The sequence below is a fragment of the Musa acuminata genome, chromosome BXJ3-10 (assembly GCF_036884655.1).
Source record: "Musa acuminata AAA Group cultivar baxijiao chromosome BXJ3-10, Cavendish_Baxijiao_AAA, whole genome shotgun sequence".
Lineage (NCBI taxonomy): Eukaryota > Viridiplantae > Streptophyta > Magnoliopsida > Zingiberales > Musaceae > Musa > Musa acuminata.
Window position 1 is genome coordinate 9,415,018 of NC_088358.1, and position 18,676 is coordinate 9,433,693.

Below are 18,676 nucleotides of genomic sequence, written 5' to 3' on the forward strand. Positions count from 1 at the left end.
GTATAATTTCCAATAAATCATACTTTGCATGAATCTTGAGTTCCCAGCAGAAAGTTATAAGTAGTTACACAACAAGAGGTCAGAAGTTACAGTCCCTATTTTGCAAAATCTATAGGGTTAATTTAAACAGAAGTCTTAGTAGGTATTTAAACTCCAAATCATTCAATCTCGGTATCAAAATAAAGATCTTTGAGTCTACTTTCAAATGGATTAGGCAGTGATTTAAAAAGCGCTCGGCGCCAAAAGGCGCCAAGGTCCAAAAACGCCCGAGACGCTAGGCGCTTGCTCGAGCGAAGCGAGGCGCTAAAATATAAAAATATATAATATAATTAATAAATATAATTATTTAAAATTTTAAATAAAAATATGCTATTAAATTAAGAAAATCTAAGATACAAAATCACAATGTCACATTAACAAAAAGTTTCAAATAAATAAAAAATAATAGTATTAAAATTAAAATAATATATTATTAATCTATTATCAGTATTGAAAATTAATCATTTCAAATAAACTTAATAATATTAACAGTATACTAAAAGGAAGTGTAAAGGGGTGCTGAGCCTGCTGACTGAGAAAAGAGGAAGCGACAACGGCGAGCGGCGGGAGGCGCGAGCGGTGACAACGGCAGTGTTTGCGAGCAGCGGTAGCGGGAGTAGGAGCGGGAGCGGGAGCAGGAGCGGCAAGCAGCGGGCAGCGATAGCGGCGAGCAGCGGGATCGGGATTGGCAGCGGCGAGGGTTAGGGTTCGGTTGTCACTTATATCAGTTTTAGTTGGTTCGATTGAACCAACTAATCATCATAGACTGAACCAGGACCGAACCAGACCTAAAATCCTGGTTCAGTCGCCTTGGTTAACCCAGGCGGTCGCCCGAAGCGCCCAGCGCCTGGGCCCGGGCGAGCGCCTATTTGAAGCGCGTCGCCTGGGAGATTAGCGAGGCGCTCGGGCCTCGCCTCGCCTTGCCCGAGCGCCTAGGCGAGCGCCCGAGCGCCTTTTAAAATCGTTGGGATTAGGCTTTGCCTAAATCAGAGTTTCGTGCTAAAAATTAAATCCGAAATAGTGCATAGAGGTTAGATTATCGAAAAATTACAGATTCGTGGCTTTGTATCAAGACGAAAGAAAGGTTTGGTGCTAAGTTGAAATCTTTCGAATTATGTAGAATTAAAATGAAAACAGAGATTAGGATTTCTATAGGATGGGGTTAGAACACTTGCCTTACAAATGTTTGATTCTCAAATGTGAGGAATTGATGCAAAACCTCAAGCAAATCTTCTTCTTCTTCTTCTTCTTCCCTTCTCTTCTCAAACCCACGTTGGCTGTAGCTCTTAAGTTTTCCTCCTTTAGTTAAGCTTTCCTTTAGTTTCTTGTTTAATTGCATTAGGTTTAGATAATACAAGGCTTGGAAGGTGACAAGCATGCATGAAAGAAGCCCATGTGTCATCCTTAGAGCAAACATAGGTGGCACCAACCTTAGGTTAGCTAGTGATACATGTCCATCATTTTATTTTCTTTAACTTAAATCTGAATCTTTCATAAATCATATCAAGTTTCTAATATTCACATTTAGGTCCCTAGTTATAAACTTCTAATATAAAATTATTTAATACAAAAGAATTATTAGCTAATCCTAATATTTACAAACAAGCATTTATAAAATTTTCAAAAATGGGGGATGTTATAGGGTTAGCCTGTGGGCTAGGGCCTAACCCACGGGTTGGGCCTAGTCTGCTGACTCGGCCTAGCGAGTGGGTTGTGGCCTAACCTATGGGTTGGGCCTGGTTTGTGAGGTGTTTTAACCCTATTCCTATCTAATTTCATTAATATCGAGTTATGACAACATATATTCACTAACAATAATATATTAAAACATAACAACAAATTAAAAAATAAGATTGAAAGATAAACTTCAATACAAGGAAATGATATTCTTAATTCAATAAAAATAAAAATCATATTTTCAATACATATGACATTAATAATTTCAATATGATTTAATCAAACAATAAAATTCTAAATCTTAAAAGGGATAAAAAATTTTCAGATAATATATTATAATCTAACAATAAAAATTTTAGCAATTAAATAATTAATAAATATTTTTTTTGAACTACTCATAGTATATTTTAATCCACATAAGATATAAAAGTAAATTACAATACGAGGAAATAACATTCCTAATCCAAATATAAAAAATCAAATATCATGTATTCAATACATAAAACATGTATAATTGAAGTGTGTTTAAATCCAAAGAAGCCTTTAAAGAGGATTGAAGAATCCCTTAAAAACTTCAGATAAGATATCTTAATCCAACAATAAATATTTTGACATTAAAAAGATTGATGAATATTTTTATACTACAAGAAGTTCAACATTTAAGGAATCGAAATAAAAACTTTTATTTTCAAGAAAGGTAAGGAATCCTACCTCTCGTCAGCAGGATATAATTCCTCGTTTCTCTCGCTGTTGGGCTCGGCTAGGTGAGGAACGAAAGAGAGAAATCCCTCCCCTTAAATAGGAGGTGAGCCTCCATTAAAGAAAATTTATCGTAATTTTCGTATTTATTTAATGTGAATTATTTTTATTTAATATATTAACAAGTAACAAATGTGATATCATTATATTTGGAATGCTTAGTCATTTCCTAATTCGCAATAGTAAACAAGGAAATAAGATTAATATTTCCTAAATTACAATGGTAAGTAAGGAAATAAAAATTGATTCCTAAATTAAATATTTGATTTGATTACAACATTGTTCGATAGATAACAGGAACACCTTTTTTTTTCCTCGCTTGATATATATTTTGAAATTATAAATAACAGGTATATATTTTTTGCATTTTAAAATTGAACACTTTGCTCGGGTTAGTGCCTAGGCAAGTGCCTAATGCTTTTGAAGACGCTGGATTGAGGAGCGAAATTGTGTCTATGGATGAGTATCAGAAGAACAAAAAATAAAATAATAAAACAGAGGGGTATTATGGGTACAATCACTGGGCTGTGTAGGGTTACCACTAGTATTGGTATTACCATTCTGTAAGACCATCGTAAGGATACTAGGTGGTGAGATTGTTTATAGATTGAATCAAGTGAAATTGCTCGATCTACACACTGGTCAGCTATCGGATCATTAAAAATCCTATCCGATGGATCAGTCTGATCAAGACTTGATTCATGGATGACATCCAAAAATAAGCTTATGTTGTCAAAGGAGCAAGTACTCCCCTTATCTAGTAACTGGATCTCATTTTTTTGGAACCTTCATACCAAAATAGGAAATTTATCACTTGATATTATCAGCCTGTTAATCAATTAGAGAAGCCATTCACATACCCTGTATTAGAGGAGCTGATGCTAACTTAATTAAGGTAACTAGTTGATCCGATCCAAACCGCAATAACAAAATTTGAAGTTTACTTAAATAACTTGCCCAAACTCAAATAAGTACCAAATACTGTATTTGCAAAAGGAATAATGCAAATGCTACAAAAGTTACAAAATTACAAAAAAAGAAGATACAGATTTTCTAAGAATCAATCTAGGTTCTAACTTTTTTAAATTAAACTGAGATGTCATCATGCTGCAACAAGCTCTTGTCTGACTTTAATGTTGCTTAATAACATATAGCTTATTGTTACTTGCTTTGATCCACAATGTACATTTGTTTTTTGGGAAAGTTATTTATGCCATCAGAGCATAATTAACCAGGATTAAATCTGGATTTGATAATAACATTGATAATCAATCTGACTGTTATGATACTTGTTTTGAACCCATAAAGTCGCTATTAAACTCTGTATTTTATTTTTTTTGACTTAGTAATGAATGAATGAAGGTATTGAAATATTTTTTTATGGCCTATTATGAGCCATACAAAGCATATTTGAAAAAAAATTCTAAAAAAGCTTTAATTCAAGTCAAGATATATATATATATATATATAGTATGTATGTATGTATGTATGTATGTATACATATATATAAATATAAATAAAATAAATAAATAAATATATGTATATACATATATATATATATGTATATATATATACATATATATATATATATATGTATATATATATACATATACATACATATATAAATTTATAAATATACACATATATACATACACACAAATATATATATATATATATATATATATGTGTGTGTGTGTGTGTGTGTGTGTGTGTGAATGTATATATGTGTGTATATGTATATGTATATGTGTATATGTATATGTATATATATTCTATATGTATATATGTGTGTATATATACACACACACACACACACACACACACACACACATATATATATATATATATATATGTATATGTATATATATATATACATACATACATACATATATATATGTATGTATATATATATATACATATACATATATATATATATATACATATACATATATATATATATATACATACATACATATATATACATCTATATATATATATATATATACATACATATATATATATATACACACACACACACATGTATGAATCGTAGAAGTGACATATGATCTAATATACGTAACTAAACTCCTAACTTTAAGATTCTCTACTAATCAAATGGAATTTTTATGACTGATTAAGAAGATGCTATTTGGACTACTATAATCAATTATGTATTACCCATACAGTAGAAATATTTACTTCAAAACTTCTAAGTACTTGAATTTGATCACTATCCAAGTTGTACCATATAAGCATGATGACAACGAACACCAAAGTGGGCGCCATGCTACTTGAGGAGGTGGGTTTTGGTTTGCAAAGTTATGGGTTGAAAATCAATATTATATATCTTGAAGAACCCAGAAGTAATACCAATTCTAGTGTATTTGATATTGATAGATTGTGCCACCATTGAATCAATCTAGAAATATTCATGAAATGTTGTTGATTAAGATTTTTTTCTGATACCAGTTACTATGTCAGTATAGTACGACAAGTAAGTTTGCTGCAACTATTGATATAATACTAGCTTTGTGAGGTGTGACACATTGCTATTGGCAGCTGCACTATAAAATAGCCTTGTCCTATAAATATTTAATCTGTTCCTAAATGAACTTAGATGAATGTGATGAATCTGCTGCCTCATGTATGAGTGGGTCATTTTGGATTTTAGCTGTGTTTAACCAGTCTATCATTAGATCTGTTTTATCTTGATAAAGCTCTATCTAATGGTTTGGAGCTCTAGCAGTGCAACCACAGGCACATGTTATAATAGATGCAAACTAGATTCTCCTAGCATTATTATAAAACCTTATTGGGGACTTCCGCCTGTCAAGGGGAATGTAGACTAGTTATTGTTTGCAACTGTTGGATAATATGTGGTGGGAAGTAATCAGATTTAGTAGTATGTTTAATTGGCTATATAACAATTAGGAATCTTAAATGAGAATTGTGTTTATAGCCTATAGGATCCATGTTACATCAAATATAATGTCTATATTCTCTGTTTCTTGAAAGAGGTGTTCTAAAGGTGACATAGGCCAATAAGTCAACTATTTGTGCTAAAAATTATCATAACAAAATGACATCCTTTTTATTTACTAATAGCATTTATTGTATGTGTAACATTTGGTTCCAATCTACTGATCATAATGTAAAGATTAAGGAACAAGTCATAATTAATAATGAAAATGTAGGTTTGGTATCAATGTTGATCAAGGGCCGATTGATACGTTACAAATGACACTAGTATCATATAACATATTGTGTCAGTATGGGTTTTTATTAGCCAATATCGATCAAACCACTACAAGGAGATGGAAAGAGAGGAGGCAGAGGTGGTAGAGTAGTAGTAAAAATTACAAAATGAGTTGCGGTGGTGTGAGCAACATGGTAAGAAGAAGCAGAGTAGCAGAAAATGAGGAAAACTATGAGAAAAAAAATTCCACGAGGGTAGGGGTAAGATGGGTTTTGGTACTAGGTGGTTGGCTTATCATTTTGGTACAATCGAAATTGACAAGAGGTTAGCTTATTGCTTGATGCAGTAAGCCAGCACAAGGGTATCTTGGTTACATATTGGATTGAATGAAATTGTGCGATTAGTGCATTACTCACCAATTGAACTAGTAAAAATGGAACGTATTGATTGGTGTGGTTGATCTTTGAAATCTTCCACATAATTAATGACAACGAATATCAACACTGGTATAATTGATTAAGGTTAAGTTTTGTAGTATCACCCAAAACGGTATGGTACTAGCAGTAATTACCAATCCAACAGCTTATCGAGTAAACTGAGTACGAAACTTATGCCTCTCAATACAACCTAATTTTAGTATTTTTCAAGTTTTTTTTCGAAACACGGTATGTATCAGTTTATTGATACATGGAGCAGAGGTACGAAACTTTCTTTGGACAGAGGTCAAAGACATAAACTTTTGTAGAGGCAAGAGCGGGGTCATGTCGTTCCATAGGTCCTTCATTCTGATAGAGTAGACTCATCTTGCATGGTGCTAAAGACGAAGGGAGCTTCGAGGCACATGCAACTTATCTCGAAGAAGCATTTGACGGAGGAACCTAGGCGACCCAACTTTCGAAGGCGAAGTTGGGTTCAGAAGGCATTGGCACAAGGCAAGAGGATGCGGAGGAGGGTACTCTTGAAGAATACTCCACAGTGCTGCCATTCAAGTTGTTATGAAGGAAGCGGTGTGCAGCGGAGATTGTGTTGGTGGGGGCAGAGGCCTAGGATCCAGACAATGGTGCACTAATTTCAGCGAAGTCAATAGACTTCGGGAGCTACTAAGCGACGGACTATCCTAGAGTAGTGCTTCGTTTGGGTGTGACTTGAGAGCGGGTGGACGAAGGTCAATTGCCAGTGGAGCGAACACAATCGAAGGTGGAAGAAGTCCTGCGATGTGTTGGCAGAGGCCACACATGGAGGGATCGTAATCCGAGTTCATCCCACAATAATCAGAATGCAATGGAGATGTCACCAGGAGGCGACATGGTGTAGTGGATCATAGTGGAACAGTTTGTGACAATGCGATACACACAAAACTAGTCCTGCGAGGGACTAGATCATATGGAGGTATGATCGGGAGTTACTGGAAGCTCCACTTCGGTGAACAACACGACGACAAGAAAGACTATGGATTCAAGCAGTGAATGCCATGGTATCATAGAGGCGGGTCTTCCGTGCGTGCATCGAATTTTGCATCGGATAAAAGCCTAGTGAATGTCTTGGTCATCAGCATTTGGGGATTGTGTACCACCAAGAGAATATTTCGAATGTAAGTACTAGTGAGTCCCGTAGGAGGGGACTTGATCATGCAGAGGTATGATCGGAGTGGCTGGAGAGTTAGACTGCTCCAGACCTCATATTCGCTTAAGGGAGCCCGACAAGTCAGAGGACAAGGTTGAGTAAGCGAACGTTTCTACTAAGGAAGCTAAGGAGAACAAAATCGGTGCGAACCCTGCAACATGATGGCGGTGGCAATGCATGAGAATTGCAGTCTGTCTTTCCATCGACTAAGGGGAACTGCTCGGTGAACACAGAGGTGTTGAAGCAGGAAGTCGAAAGGGGCGAGGAAGCGACGATGAGTCTAGAGGGACTTAGCTACCTAAAACCAAGCATTAGTTAGAATGGAGGTGGACTCGAAGGAGTGCCACAGTGCTACAGAGGCAGATCTACTGATCGTGAAGAAAGGGACGCAGATGCGAGGCAACAGATAGTAGGGCCATAGGCATGACAGCGCGATGATACCGCAGAGGCGGGACTTTTGTGAATCATCGATCCCTTGTTCTCTTGGAGGGAGAGTGCTTGGTCATGAAAGGGGCTAAGGAGGTTGACACGAGATTGCCTAATTTGCTATAATCTGCTCATATGGACCTTACTGATACTATGATATTTTTTTTAACCCACAATGTTTTCTTATAGTTTTCAACTCAGCCCACTCAAATATGACAGCTCATGAGCATATTCCTTAGATAAAGTTACAACTGTTTCAAGGTGCTTTTCTTCATAACCAAGGAATGCATTAAAAAAGTTGGTTACTGATTGTAAAACACTTAATTTCGAAATTCCCTATGCATGAAGGGTTATTTCATGCACTAGTACTTATTTAGATGTTTTAGGGTTAGAAAGGATCAACATAACTCAACTGACCCCACACCAGAGTCGGAGTCATTGCCGAGTTGAAGCAGCATGGTGGATCAAAGTTTGACGATTCAAAAACAACGACGGAGTGTAGTTGGGAGCCAAGAGCCGTATTGCAACAGGAGCAGAAGATTGAAGACTCAATAAAGGCGAGGAGATGCAGTATCTACAAAGGCTTCAACGAGGACGTCGAAGGAATAAGTGGGGGAGAATGTCACAGACAAAACTGTAAATGTGGTGTTTGATGTTATACTCATGTATGTATTAGAACCCTTGTAGATTCTAAGTTTGGGGTTGATCTCTTTAAGGGATCGGTCTCCTTGGAACTCTATAGGGGTTCCATCCTCCAAGTTGCTGCTCAAACGCTATTAAAATGATTAATCTATTTCTTATTAAAAGAGGATGAATATATGACTATTTATAGGGCTTTTAAACCCTAACTCCTAATAGGACTCTTACTCAAGACTCTTACTCAATTAGGACTCCTACTCAAGACTCCTAATAGGACTCCTACTCAAGACTCCTACTTCTAACCAACTCCTAATGCTTCTCTAAGAAGCAACCTCCAAACTAATCCTATCCATAGTCGACCTCTTCACCTCTTTAATAGGGGTCGACTTGGTAGGTTTTACATGAATGCCCCTTTCAATGAAACTCAGTTAGGACTCTCCTAGCTAGAGTCCTAACAGACATTCTTCAAATCAATCTTGTCCTCGACGCTAACAATCAATGAATTCTGAAAATTTGATCAAGTCGTCATATTTCTCTTAAGTGGCATTTTCTGTTGGTTGGTTCGCCCACTGTATTAGCACTTCAATAGTGGGTCGTCGTCATCGAGTCACGATCCGTCGATCAATAATGGCAATCGGCTGGGTCTGGAGTTTTCTTTGGGCAATCATATTTGTTAGATGGCTTTGGGCTGTCTTGTTTTGTCCCAGCTTGAGCTTTAAACATGACACATGGAGGAAGACTAGATGGATTCGGGAGCTAGCGGGTAAGTCCAATATGTATGCTACCGCTCCGATACACTTCAAAATTTGGTAGGGTCTATAGAACCGAGGTGAAAGCTTCATAGATACTCTGGTCTGGATTGATGTTGGCTTGTATGGCTGGAGCCGTAGGAAGACCCAATCTCCTACTGAAAATTCTCTTATTTTGGGATTGATGTTTGCTTCACAGATTTTGTCTCTGTCCTGTAGTTCCCTGTCTACTTGTTCTACTTTAGAGGTGCCCAACACATATTTTGGGATCACAAGGGGAGGTCGGCCATACCTATGTATGAATAATAAGTTGTATTATACCACCACTCGGTCTAGAGAAGCCACTTTGTCCACTCTTTTGGTCGATCACTGGTGATGCATCTGAGGTATGTCTCCAAGCACCTGTTCATCACTTCAGTCTGACCATTGGTTTTTGGGTGATATGCCGTACTCATTTTCAATTTAGTGTATTGCATCTAGAATAACTTTGTCCAAAATCTGCTTGTGAAGATCCTATCATGATCACTTACAATAGATCTCGGCATCTTATGTAATTTTACAGTATTCTTCATAAAGATTCAAGCAATACTAGAAGTAGTGTAGGGATTACGAACAACGCAAAAGTGAGCATACTTTGTAAGGCGATCCACTACGACAAAAATTGTACCTTTTCCTTGTTATGAGGGAAGCTTTTCGATGAAGTCCATTGATATATCAGTCCATATTGAGTCCGAGACGGGCAAAGGTTGTAGCTTTCCGGGACTTGCCACTGTCTTGCCTTTATATCGTGACATACATCACATTGTGCCACAAATTTAGCAATAATATTTTTCATCCTTACCCAATAAAAATTTTGCTTAATTCTCTTATTGGACCTAAGGAACCCGGAGTGCCCGACCGCAGGTGTGGAATGCATCTCTTGAAGGATGGTCTTTATGTAAGTAGAATTTGACACAAGCACAATGCGTCCTGTATAGCGCAATTCTTTTGAGTCCCAATTGTAATGAGCCACGGAGCTTGGTGTTTCCTCCAATTTTCTTATGATCTTACTAGTCTCAGGATCTTCCTGCCATTCCCTCTTAATATCCTCAAGGAAGTAGCTTGTCGAAAGTGAAACGGTCGAAAATTTAGCTAGCTCGGGTAGCCATGAAAGCGCATCTACAATAACATTCTCTTTCCTCTTTTTATAAGTTATTTCATAATCATGTCCTTTGTTGTGCGACTATTCAAAACTTGTGAAGTTTGTGTAATTTGCATTGGCTATGAAGTGTTTACTGAAATGATTGCTTGTGGATCTTGAGTGAGACGCTTTCTCTAACCCGTTTTCTCTTTTGTGGGTCCTAAGGGATCATAGGAGGTTTCGGGGAGGTTGGCCTTTGTGGACGGACACGAGAGGGTGCCGTACGACTTAGGCAAAACCAACTAAGTGCGTGATAGCCTGCTACCGGGCGGTATTAGTCGAGGGAAAAGGAAGAAGAGGGAGAACCTGGAGACCCGACGTCGCTCTCCCTCGATGATCCCGACCCGTCGTCGCCCTCCCTTGCCGGACGCAATAGATGAGATGTCGCCTCCTCTTCGTTTGAGGTGACAAGGCCTCGGCGTCTTCGGTGACTTCTCCTAATCCGCGCGGGGAAGAAAAGCCTCGCTGTGGGGAGAAGAAACCTCGACGATTTCATCGGGGCTTCGCGGGGAGACCTCGGTGTCGTCGGTGACTTCTAATCCGCGCGGGCAGAAGAAGCCTTAGCATGGGGATAAGAAACCTCGGCGACGTCGCCGAGGCTTCGAGGTTTTCTTCTCCCCACGCGGGGAGAAGAAACTAAGCGACGTCGCCCCTTTTTTATATTTTAACTTTTATTTTTTTAACTTTTATTATATATATATATACCGAGCAATACGCCAGAGCATACCGCTCGGTATACTCGTACCGTATCGTACCGAGCTGAACTCGAAACTCCGGTACGGTACAAAATTACAAACCTTGGTTAAACTTGTAGTAGTCTGATTATTTTCATGACCAATAACTTCTTAATTGCATATGTTACCTAGGTTTTATTTATGTAAATCCTTGTTTCTTGATTGCTCCGTCTCTTGAATATTCTTGGTTATGACATTTTAAAGTATAGTTTCTTGCTCTTATTATTTGCACTTATACCATTATGTTTTCACCTATTGATTTCCTTTGCCTTGTGTTTTTTTTAGATGCTGGTAGTACTTATTGAATTAGTTGCTATCATTTTGTTTGATAAGACAGTGGCTATGCTAGTGAACTAAAGGTTATTTGTTGTTCATCTTCAGAATGGGAAGTTATTAAAGAGCATTAAGTCACATTCTGTGGCTGTCATCTGTTTGAACTGGGAAGAAGAAGCACACATTGTAAAGGTATGTCCTCTACTTCCCTTGTTGAGAAGTTATTGTTGGATAATGTCATCGGAGGCTATCATGGAACCAACATAGCCAGGTGTTTAAAATTGCAGAAAAGGTGTTACTACCTAGTGCCATTAGTTGAAAATAATTTGGTCATCCTCCATTCAGACCCTTAAGATTGTTTCATTCAGGCATATCTCTCAGCTGATTTCTTTGAGGTGAAATTAAAATTAATGTCAAATGGTAGTAAAAAGCAGGGATGAGAGTTCGAGAACATGAAAAGTTTCTTGTTCTTCTAAGCTTGGATCCGGTGGAGAATAAAAATGTATACCTTCTACGTACAAGCAGAGAGGTTGTTTCCATGTCTTGAACTTTTAATCAACTAGGCTGCAAAGAGGCAACTATATTGTTGCACCAAGACTTACAGTCTTACACTCGGTTCATTATTGGTGCCGTCAGCAAGCTTTACAAGTGCTTTGATCACCATTGCACTATGAGAAAGGAGGAGAGGGAGGGAGAGGAGGTGGTTAATGGATTGAATTTGACCTAATCCAATTAAAAATTTAGATATGAATTGGAGTCACATGATAAACCGGTTCAGGTGTAATCCAATCCAATTATAATCAGACTGCAGATGATTCAAAGTCAATCCAGTTTTGTTCCATATCCAATATTATGATTATGATTATATTATTCATAACATATTTATATATTCTAAAACGTAAAAAACATTTCCAATCTTAATCCCTAATCACCTCAACTTTATTTCTATTTGCAATTGTGAGTTTGTGATGATGTTCGTAACACAAAAGTGGGGCTCCATTGCAGTTGGTTGGAGTTCGTCTATCTATGTATGTGCCTTCCCTTTTTCTCTCTCCAAGTTGAGTTTCTTTTTCTACAGTCCCCCTTTGGCTTCGCTTTATTGTCTCTCTCACTCTTAGGCTCTCCCACCTGCTGCCCACACAATTTCACCACTCGAAATGTCTCCTTGTCTCTCTTTTCTCGCTTTGTCTGATTCTCACTTTCTTAGACTCTTCCTCTCAGTTGGCCTAATTCACTAGAAATGTCTAGTTCCTCTTCCTCTCACTCTTGCTCTTAGTCTCTCCCTCTCAGTTGGATTGACTTGAGTCATCGTATACGAAGACATGGATTACGTGTCTAATCTGATGACCTGGATAGAATTTGGTTAAGTCCAGCTAGGACTTAGTTTGTAGGTGTGTTGACCGTTATCTGGTCTATTTGCACCATTATTATGCCTTTGAGAATCTGAATCACTGACCTCCCTGGCCTTGAGGTCAGGGTAGGGATTGGAGGAGAGTGTTAGAACAGTTGGGATGAGGGACATGAGAGGTGGGTTTTGGGTTTAGGGGTTCACTAATAAAGGGACATGGAGAGAAAAGCAACCGTTTATTCCTTGAGAGAGGTATAAATAATAAGGTTGAGAAAGAGAGATAGATAGGTTTCCTCTAGGCTTAAGAACTGTGTTCAATGGTTTGGTGAACCCACATTTTCTGGAAGATTAAATTGAGCCGATTGAAACCTAGAAAAACCAAAATACATTTAGAACTGATTTGATTGAGTCAGTTATCTAGTTTTTTTCGGTTTGGTAGGTTTTCTTTTTCGATTTAGTTCGTCAGTTCACTTTTCTATCACTTGTGTTGGCCAGACTGGTCTACTTTGTTCGTGGAATTCTTTTATTAATAATCCAAATAAGCCATCATAAGTTGGAGATTAGTTGGTATTGGAGGAATTGGCTGGTAATTAATTTGGATCTGCTGGATCTGACTGGTAAATTGGCTTGACTATTGAGAACCACAAGAATGAATGAAAACTAACAGAGATTGGTGAGATCAATGGGATGACTAAACCTAAGGATAATTATTGAAAGAAAATGGGAATGAGATAATGCTCGTCCTGATTTTCAAAGCATGCTTATTGTCTCATGATAAAGATGATCAAATGTCAAGCAAAGTATTTGCTTGTAGCAATGTGGTAAATTTTTTTTAGAATTGAGATCTAAATTTAAGAAAACATTTCAAATTGATGTATACTTGGTTTCTTTAACTGTTTGTTTCCTTGTGTAAAGGATCATTCCCTGCTGATCAGACAAGTTCTCACCAATAAGATCTCCATGATTGATAGAATAAGTTCTATGGGCTTATTGCTTGTTTTAGGATGCTACCTGTGCTATTACTTAGATTTGCATGACAACTTTCGTGTACATGGTTTTAGTCATGTTAGATTGATCCTTAAGACAAAACTATTTGTATCACAACTTTCAGGTATATGATTTTTTGTGATTATGTTAGATTGATCTTACTATGGTTGTGACTCTTCAAATTTGTTTATCCAGTATTGGGTGTAAAGTTACTGTTCAACTATTTTCTGTATACAGGGTGAGATAGATAGTGCTTTTGTTTATGAAGATCGTACTAGGCGTTTCTTCCCTCCTGCTCCAAGAGTTCCTCGGATGCCTGGACTGAATGCTGGAGATGCTGGTTTTATGGATGACCTTGAAGATACCTTTCATGAGTTATCCACTTCTCCAAGGCAACATTTTAACATGCTGTCTAGCGGAGATAAAGATGGTTGCATTTGCTTCAGTATTTTTGGAATTTTTCCAATAGGAAAAATTGTGAGTTATTATTCCAAAATTTACAGCAAAAGTCGTTAATGTATAAGTTCTTTTGTAAAATATGGAGCTTACACAAAAGAAATCCATTGGTGCTGAAATCTTAGTTCATCACATTCATGCATATTTTAGATTGTATTATTCTTCTTGATCTAGTATATGTTTTGCCATTCAAGAAGCTGTATAATTGGTTCAGCTTCATAAGCCCTCTTTTTCTCTCTATGCATGTGCTATCTCCATTTTGGAATCCCTTTTAAGTAGGTATGTACCTGTACATTTAGCTGAGTAAATATGTTTGAGGCATAGTTCCTGTAGTTAGGGACTCACCAGGTGTTTTTTAGATATTTTCATCACATCAATTGAATATTCAGCAACCAATTAATCTACTTAATACTGAGAACCTCAAGTTTTTAAAAGTTAAAGTAATAATGAGCTTGGTGTATGCTTAAACAGTTAAAGTCTAATTATCTTGTCTAATGATGTGTTTGTTGAGACAGTTGAGATTCATGGAATTAGGCAAAGGCTATCTATCATGGGTTCACAATCTGATCAGTATCATAGTAATGCCTTGGAGTATTTTCCTTGATTTATTCACCTTTTTGGCTTTATTGTTGGGTTAAACTATCGAGTGCCAAGAACCTTTGACAAAAGCAGATCCGATGGCCTTTTGTGTTTGAACTGAGTGAACTGTCCTTTAGTACTTTGGTTTGGTTGAAGTGCCAAAAATGAAAAAACGACCAGGAATGTATTGGGCATTAGGGCTTGATTTGAAATTAACTTATGTTCTTTTGAGAAACTTCCCTTTAAAATTTAAAGAAAGCATTAATGATCAAAGCTTTTACAAGGAGCATGATGATTGGTTTATGTTATCATTCATGCACCTCCAATGACCTGTAATTGGATATCTAAGAAAGTTATCACCAACCTGAGAGAATGATGTGGGAGTTTGTATGGCATATAAGAGTGTGGGGATATCATAATCAGTTAAGAATTTGATTTTAAACAAAAGAAACTTATTTTAAGAGTTACCTTTGGATTGCTTTTTCTCTTCCACAAAAGTAATAATTTCCAACGAATATGAATATTGCTGTTTAATATGATCATTTTTAGCTGCAGTTGCTTATTGAATAGTGTCCATCCAAAATTTACTATTCAGTGTCTATTTTTGCATAATACTGTTGATCCTTTTCTGTTGGGAATGGGGATCTACTAATCTAGATCTGGTCCTACTAATGTACTATTTAGTTTATACCTGAGCTACTTGGAAGTTATATTTTGCTGTTTGTGCAATATTTAGGGCAAGATCTGCGTTTTGTAACAAGTTATGATGAAATTAGATTCTCATATATTGGTATAAGTTGGTCACCATTTAGTTCTATAGCTACCAAGATTCTGCCCATACAGAGCTTGTATGTAACATTGCTTTTTTGTTTGAAATACCTGAACTTATTTGTGGATATAGCTTGCTTCCTGACTGATTCCATTTTATATCAGAACATTCACAAGCTGTCTCTTTGTGCTCCATTTCTAGACAAGACAGCTACATTCCAGCTTCTAAATGCTTCTATACACCAGGTACTCTATTATTCTTGTTTGGTACTCAATGTTCTCCGAGGAATGCTTCTAGCTTAGTGCGACGAAAACATGAGGCTCGTTCGTTGCAATTACTTTTTAGATGCATTTTTATAGCTTGATTTATCCATGGGCCTTTTTCACCAGTTGGTTTAATAAAACATTAATTAGCTTTATTGAAAGAAATCTGTCTCAGTTGTTCTAGGGGCTTTTTTAGATGCATTTTATGACATCCATGGGTCTTTTTGTCAGTTGGCATTATCAAAAGATCTGTCTCAGCTAGTTGTTCTGAGCTTTGGGGAGCTCGAGGAAAACCTTGTGAAGCCAAAAGGCAAGAATGTACAGAAGGATGAAGAATATGCTGAGGTCCAGAAGTTTTCACATACTGGGGATTCTTCAGTTGGATTGCATTGTCTTCTTCTTAATACATCTATATTTCTTGACAGGTAAATGGTAAATAGAGTATTTTTTTTTTAGTATATGTACCTGAAGCTTGATGTTTGATTGTTCCTTTTCTATTTTTGAAATTTTACATGAAGGCAGTATTTTTTGTGATTGATCTTAATAATGCTTGGATATGAAATTTTCCTGAGGGTTTCTGGACTAATTTATTTGTATTTTTTTAGCCAAATCAAACTTTCTTGATTGTAATGGATTATGTTTTTGACTTTTTGGTACTCTTCACCAAGGTTTGCAATACCGGCAGGTATGGTATGAGGGGTATTTACTAGTCCGACAACTTATCAGTACACGGTTCCGGGTAATCTGGATGGTAAGCGTGGTACAGGGCCCATATCATCCAATCAAGACCTGTATGGCCTAGTATGCTCGATACAAGGCTTGTATCGTCTAGTACAGGTTGACATAGGGCCTATACCATCCAATATATGGTACAGCCCTACAGTGATTGCAAAAGGCGCTCGGGCGCTCGCCTAGGCGCTCGGGCGAGGCGAGGCGAGGCCCGAGCGCCTCGCTAATGTCCCAGGCGGCGCGCTTCAAACAGGCGCCGCCTGGGCGCTCGCCCGAGCCCAGGCGCTGGGCGCTTCGGGCGAGCGCCTGGGTAAACCAAGGCGACCGAACCAGAATTTTAGGTCTGGTTCGGTCCTGGTTCGGTTGTTAGTTGGTTCAATCGAACCAACTAAACCGATATAACCCTAACCTTAACCCTAACCCTAACCCAACACTAACCTGCTGCCGCTACCGCTCTCGATCCCGATCCCGATCCCGATCGCGATCTCGTCGCTCGCTACCGCTGCTCCCGCTGCTCGCGCCTCCCGCGAGCCCTCTCGCTGCTCGCGCCTCCCGCGAGCCCTCCCGCTGCTCGCGTCTCCTGCGAGCCCTCCCGCGAGCCTTCCCACTGCTCGCGCCTCCCTCGAGCCCTCTCGCTGCTCACGCCTCCCGCGAGCCCTCCCGCGAGCCTTCCCGCTGCTTGCGCCTCCCTCGAGGCCTCCCGCTGCTCGCGCCTTCCGCTCCCTTTCCCTTTCCCGCTGCCGCTGCCGCCGCCGCTGCTGCTGCCGTTGCCGCCGCTCGCTGCTGCTGCTGCTGCCGCTTGCCGCCGCCGCTCGCCGTTGCTTCCTCGTTTCTCCATCAGACTCAGTATACTCTTAATATTAAGTTTATTTGAATTTTGAAATGATTAATTTTCTGTTAATAGATTAATAATATATTATTTTGATTTTAATGTTGTTAATTTTTATTTATTTGAAATTATTGTTATAATTATATTATATATTTTTATAATTTAGCGCCTCGCTTCGCTCGGGCGAGCGCCTGGGCGAGCGCCTAGCGCCTCGGGCGTTTGTGGACCTTGGCGCCTTTTGGCGCCTAGCGCTTTTTAAATCACTGCAGCCCTATACTGGGCTTTTTTTTTGTTTTTGCAGGTTTTTCAGGCTTTTTTTGTGAAACTCACTATGCATCGATGCACTGACACTCAGGACACCAGTATGCTACTGGTCGGAACCCTGACCAGTATAGCAGCACACAAAATTGTGAAACTTACTCTTCACCTCTTTAAAGGCTATTATTCAATGCCAGGTGATGGACTTTGCTTTATCTGAGGAAATATTGAGAAGCTTGAAGTGATGAACAGAATTGCTGATAACAAATTGCATGAAACTGTTTTTATCATCAGTGTGCATTTTAGGAATGTTTGATTCACCCAGATGTAAAATGTATTTATTCCTCACTAACATTTAGGATTTGTATTTATGTTTTGTCATCAATTAAGAATCTTTCATGTTTCTATTTCAAATGTTCTGTTACATTTTATTTTTATCTAGGATGTGTTACTACCTCATCTATTGTTATAAACTAATTTTAATTTAAGTAGCCAACTTCGTATATCTCTAGGACATATTAAAAGAGTTTCACCAATCTCCCTTTGGATCTTTGGTAAAAACTTTTTGCTACAACTGTTTTGGAGTTCCAATTTGATTTTTAAGCAACGATATACTGTCATCAAGTGGCCTCAATCTGTTTGTGTACAAATTAAGTACTATAGTGCAAAGACCTGTTTTCCATACTAGCAAATACCTTTTTTTCATACTTACATGATGTATGCTTTATACAGAAAAAATGAGCTTCAGCAGGTGGCCCAACAAGCTTCAAGTATTGAAGATTTAGTTGAGGTTGTTCGTGCTTCCCTGTCAGTTATGTCCAAGCAATGGTCTGAAGCCATGCATTCATTTCATGAGAAATTTGACCCTCTGTCTTCTTTGATTGTCAGTCATGGTAGCTTGCCGATACAATTATATGAAGTTGATAAATCATTAATTACTTGTGTAGCCAAGTTCTTGTTTCACTGCTCTTCTTTAATAAGTTCAGAAAATGCATCTCCAGGCCTGGATTCCAATCCTCAAGATGAGTTTCTTAGTGTCCTATTTGGGGCGAGGACAAGTCCACCACTTCATCAGTTTCTAGTCAATTCACTTGGTGAAGCGGTACCATAATATTAAACTAATATTTGCAGCAGTTAGAATCAGAAATTAATTATGCTATTCG

General features: G+C 38.0%; 1 protein-coding gene across 2 annotated transcripts in view; it reads left to right on the forward strand.

Annotated features, from left to right (window-relative positions):
* The window catches only part of LOC104000087 (anaphase-promoting complex subunit 4), a 70,758-nt gene that overhangs the window by 16,346 nt on the left and 35,736 nt on the right, over positions 1-18,676 (forward strand). For both annotated transcript variants that reach the window (XM_009422029.3, XM_065170165.1), the window contains 6 exons: positions 11,404-11,487; positions 13,868-14,107; positions 15,599-15,679; positions 15,929-16,122; positions 18,246-18,406; positions 18,515-18,615. In XM_009422029.3, coding sequence (XP_009420304.2) covers positions 11,404-11,487; positions 13,868-14,107; positions 15,599-15,679; positions 15,929-16,122; positions 18,246-18,406; positions 18,515-18,615 — 861 coding nt within the window. The remainder of the gene's footprint in view (positions 1-11,403; positions 11,488-13,867; positions 14,108-15,598; positions 15,680-15,928; positions 16,123-18,245; positions 18,407-18,514; positions 18,616-18,676) is intronic.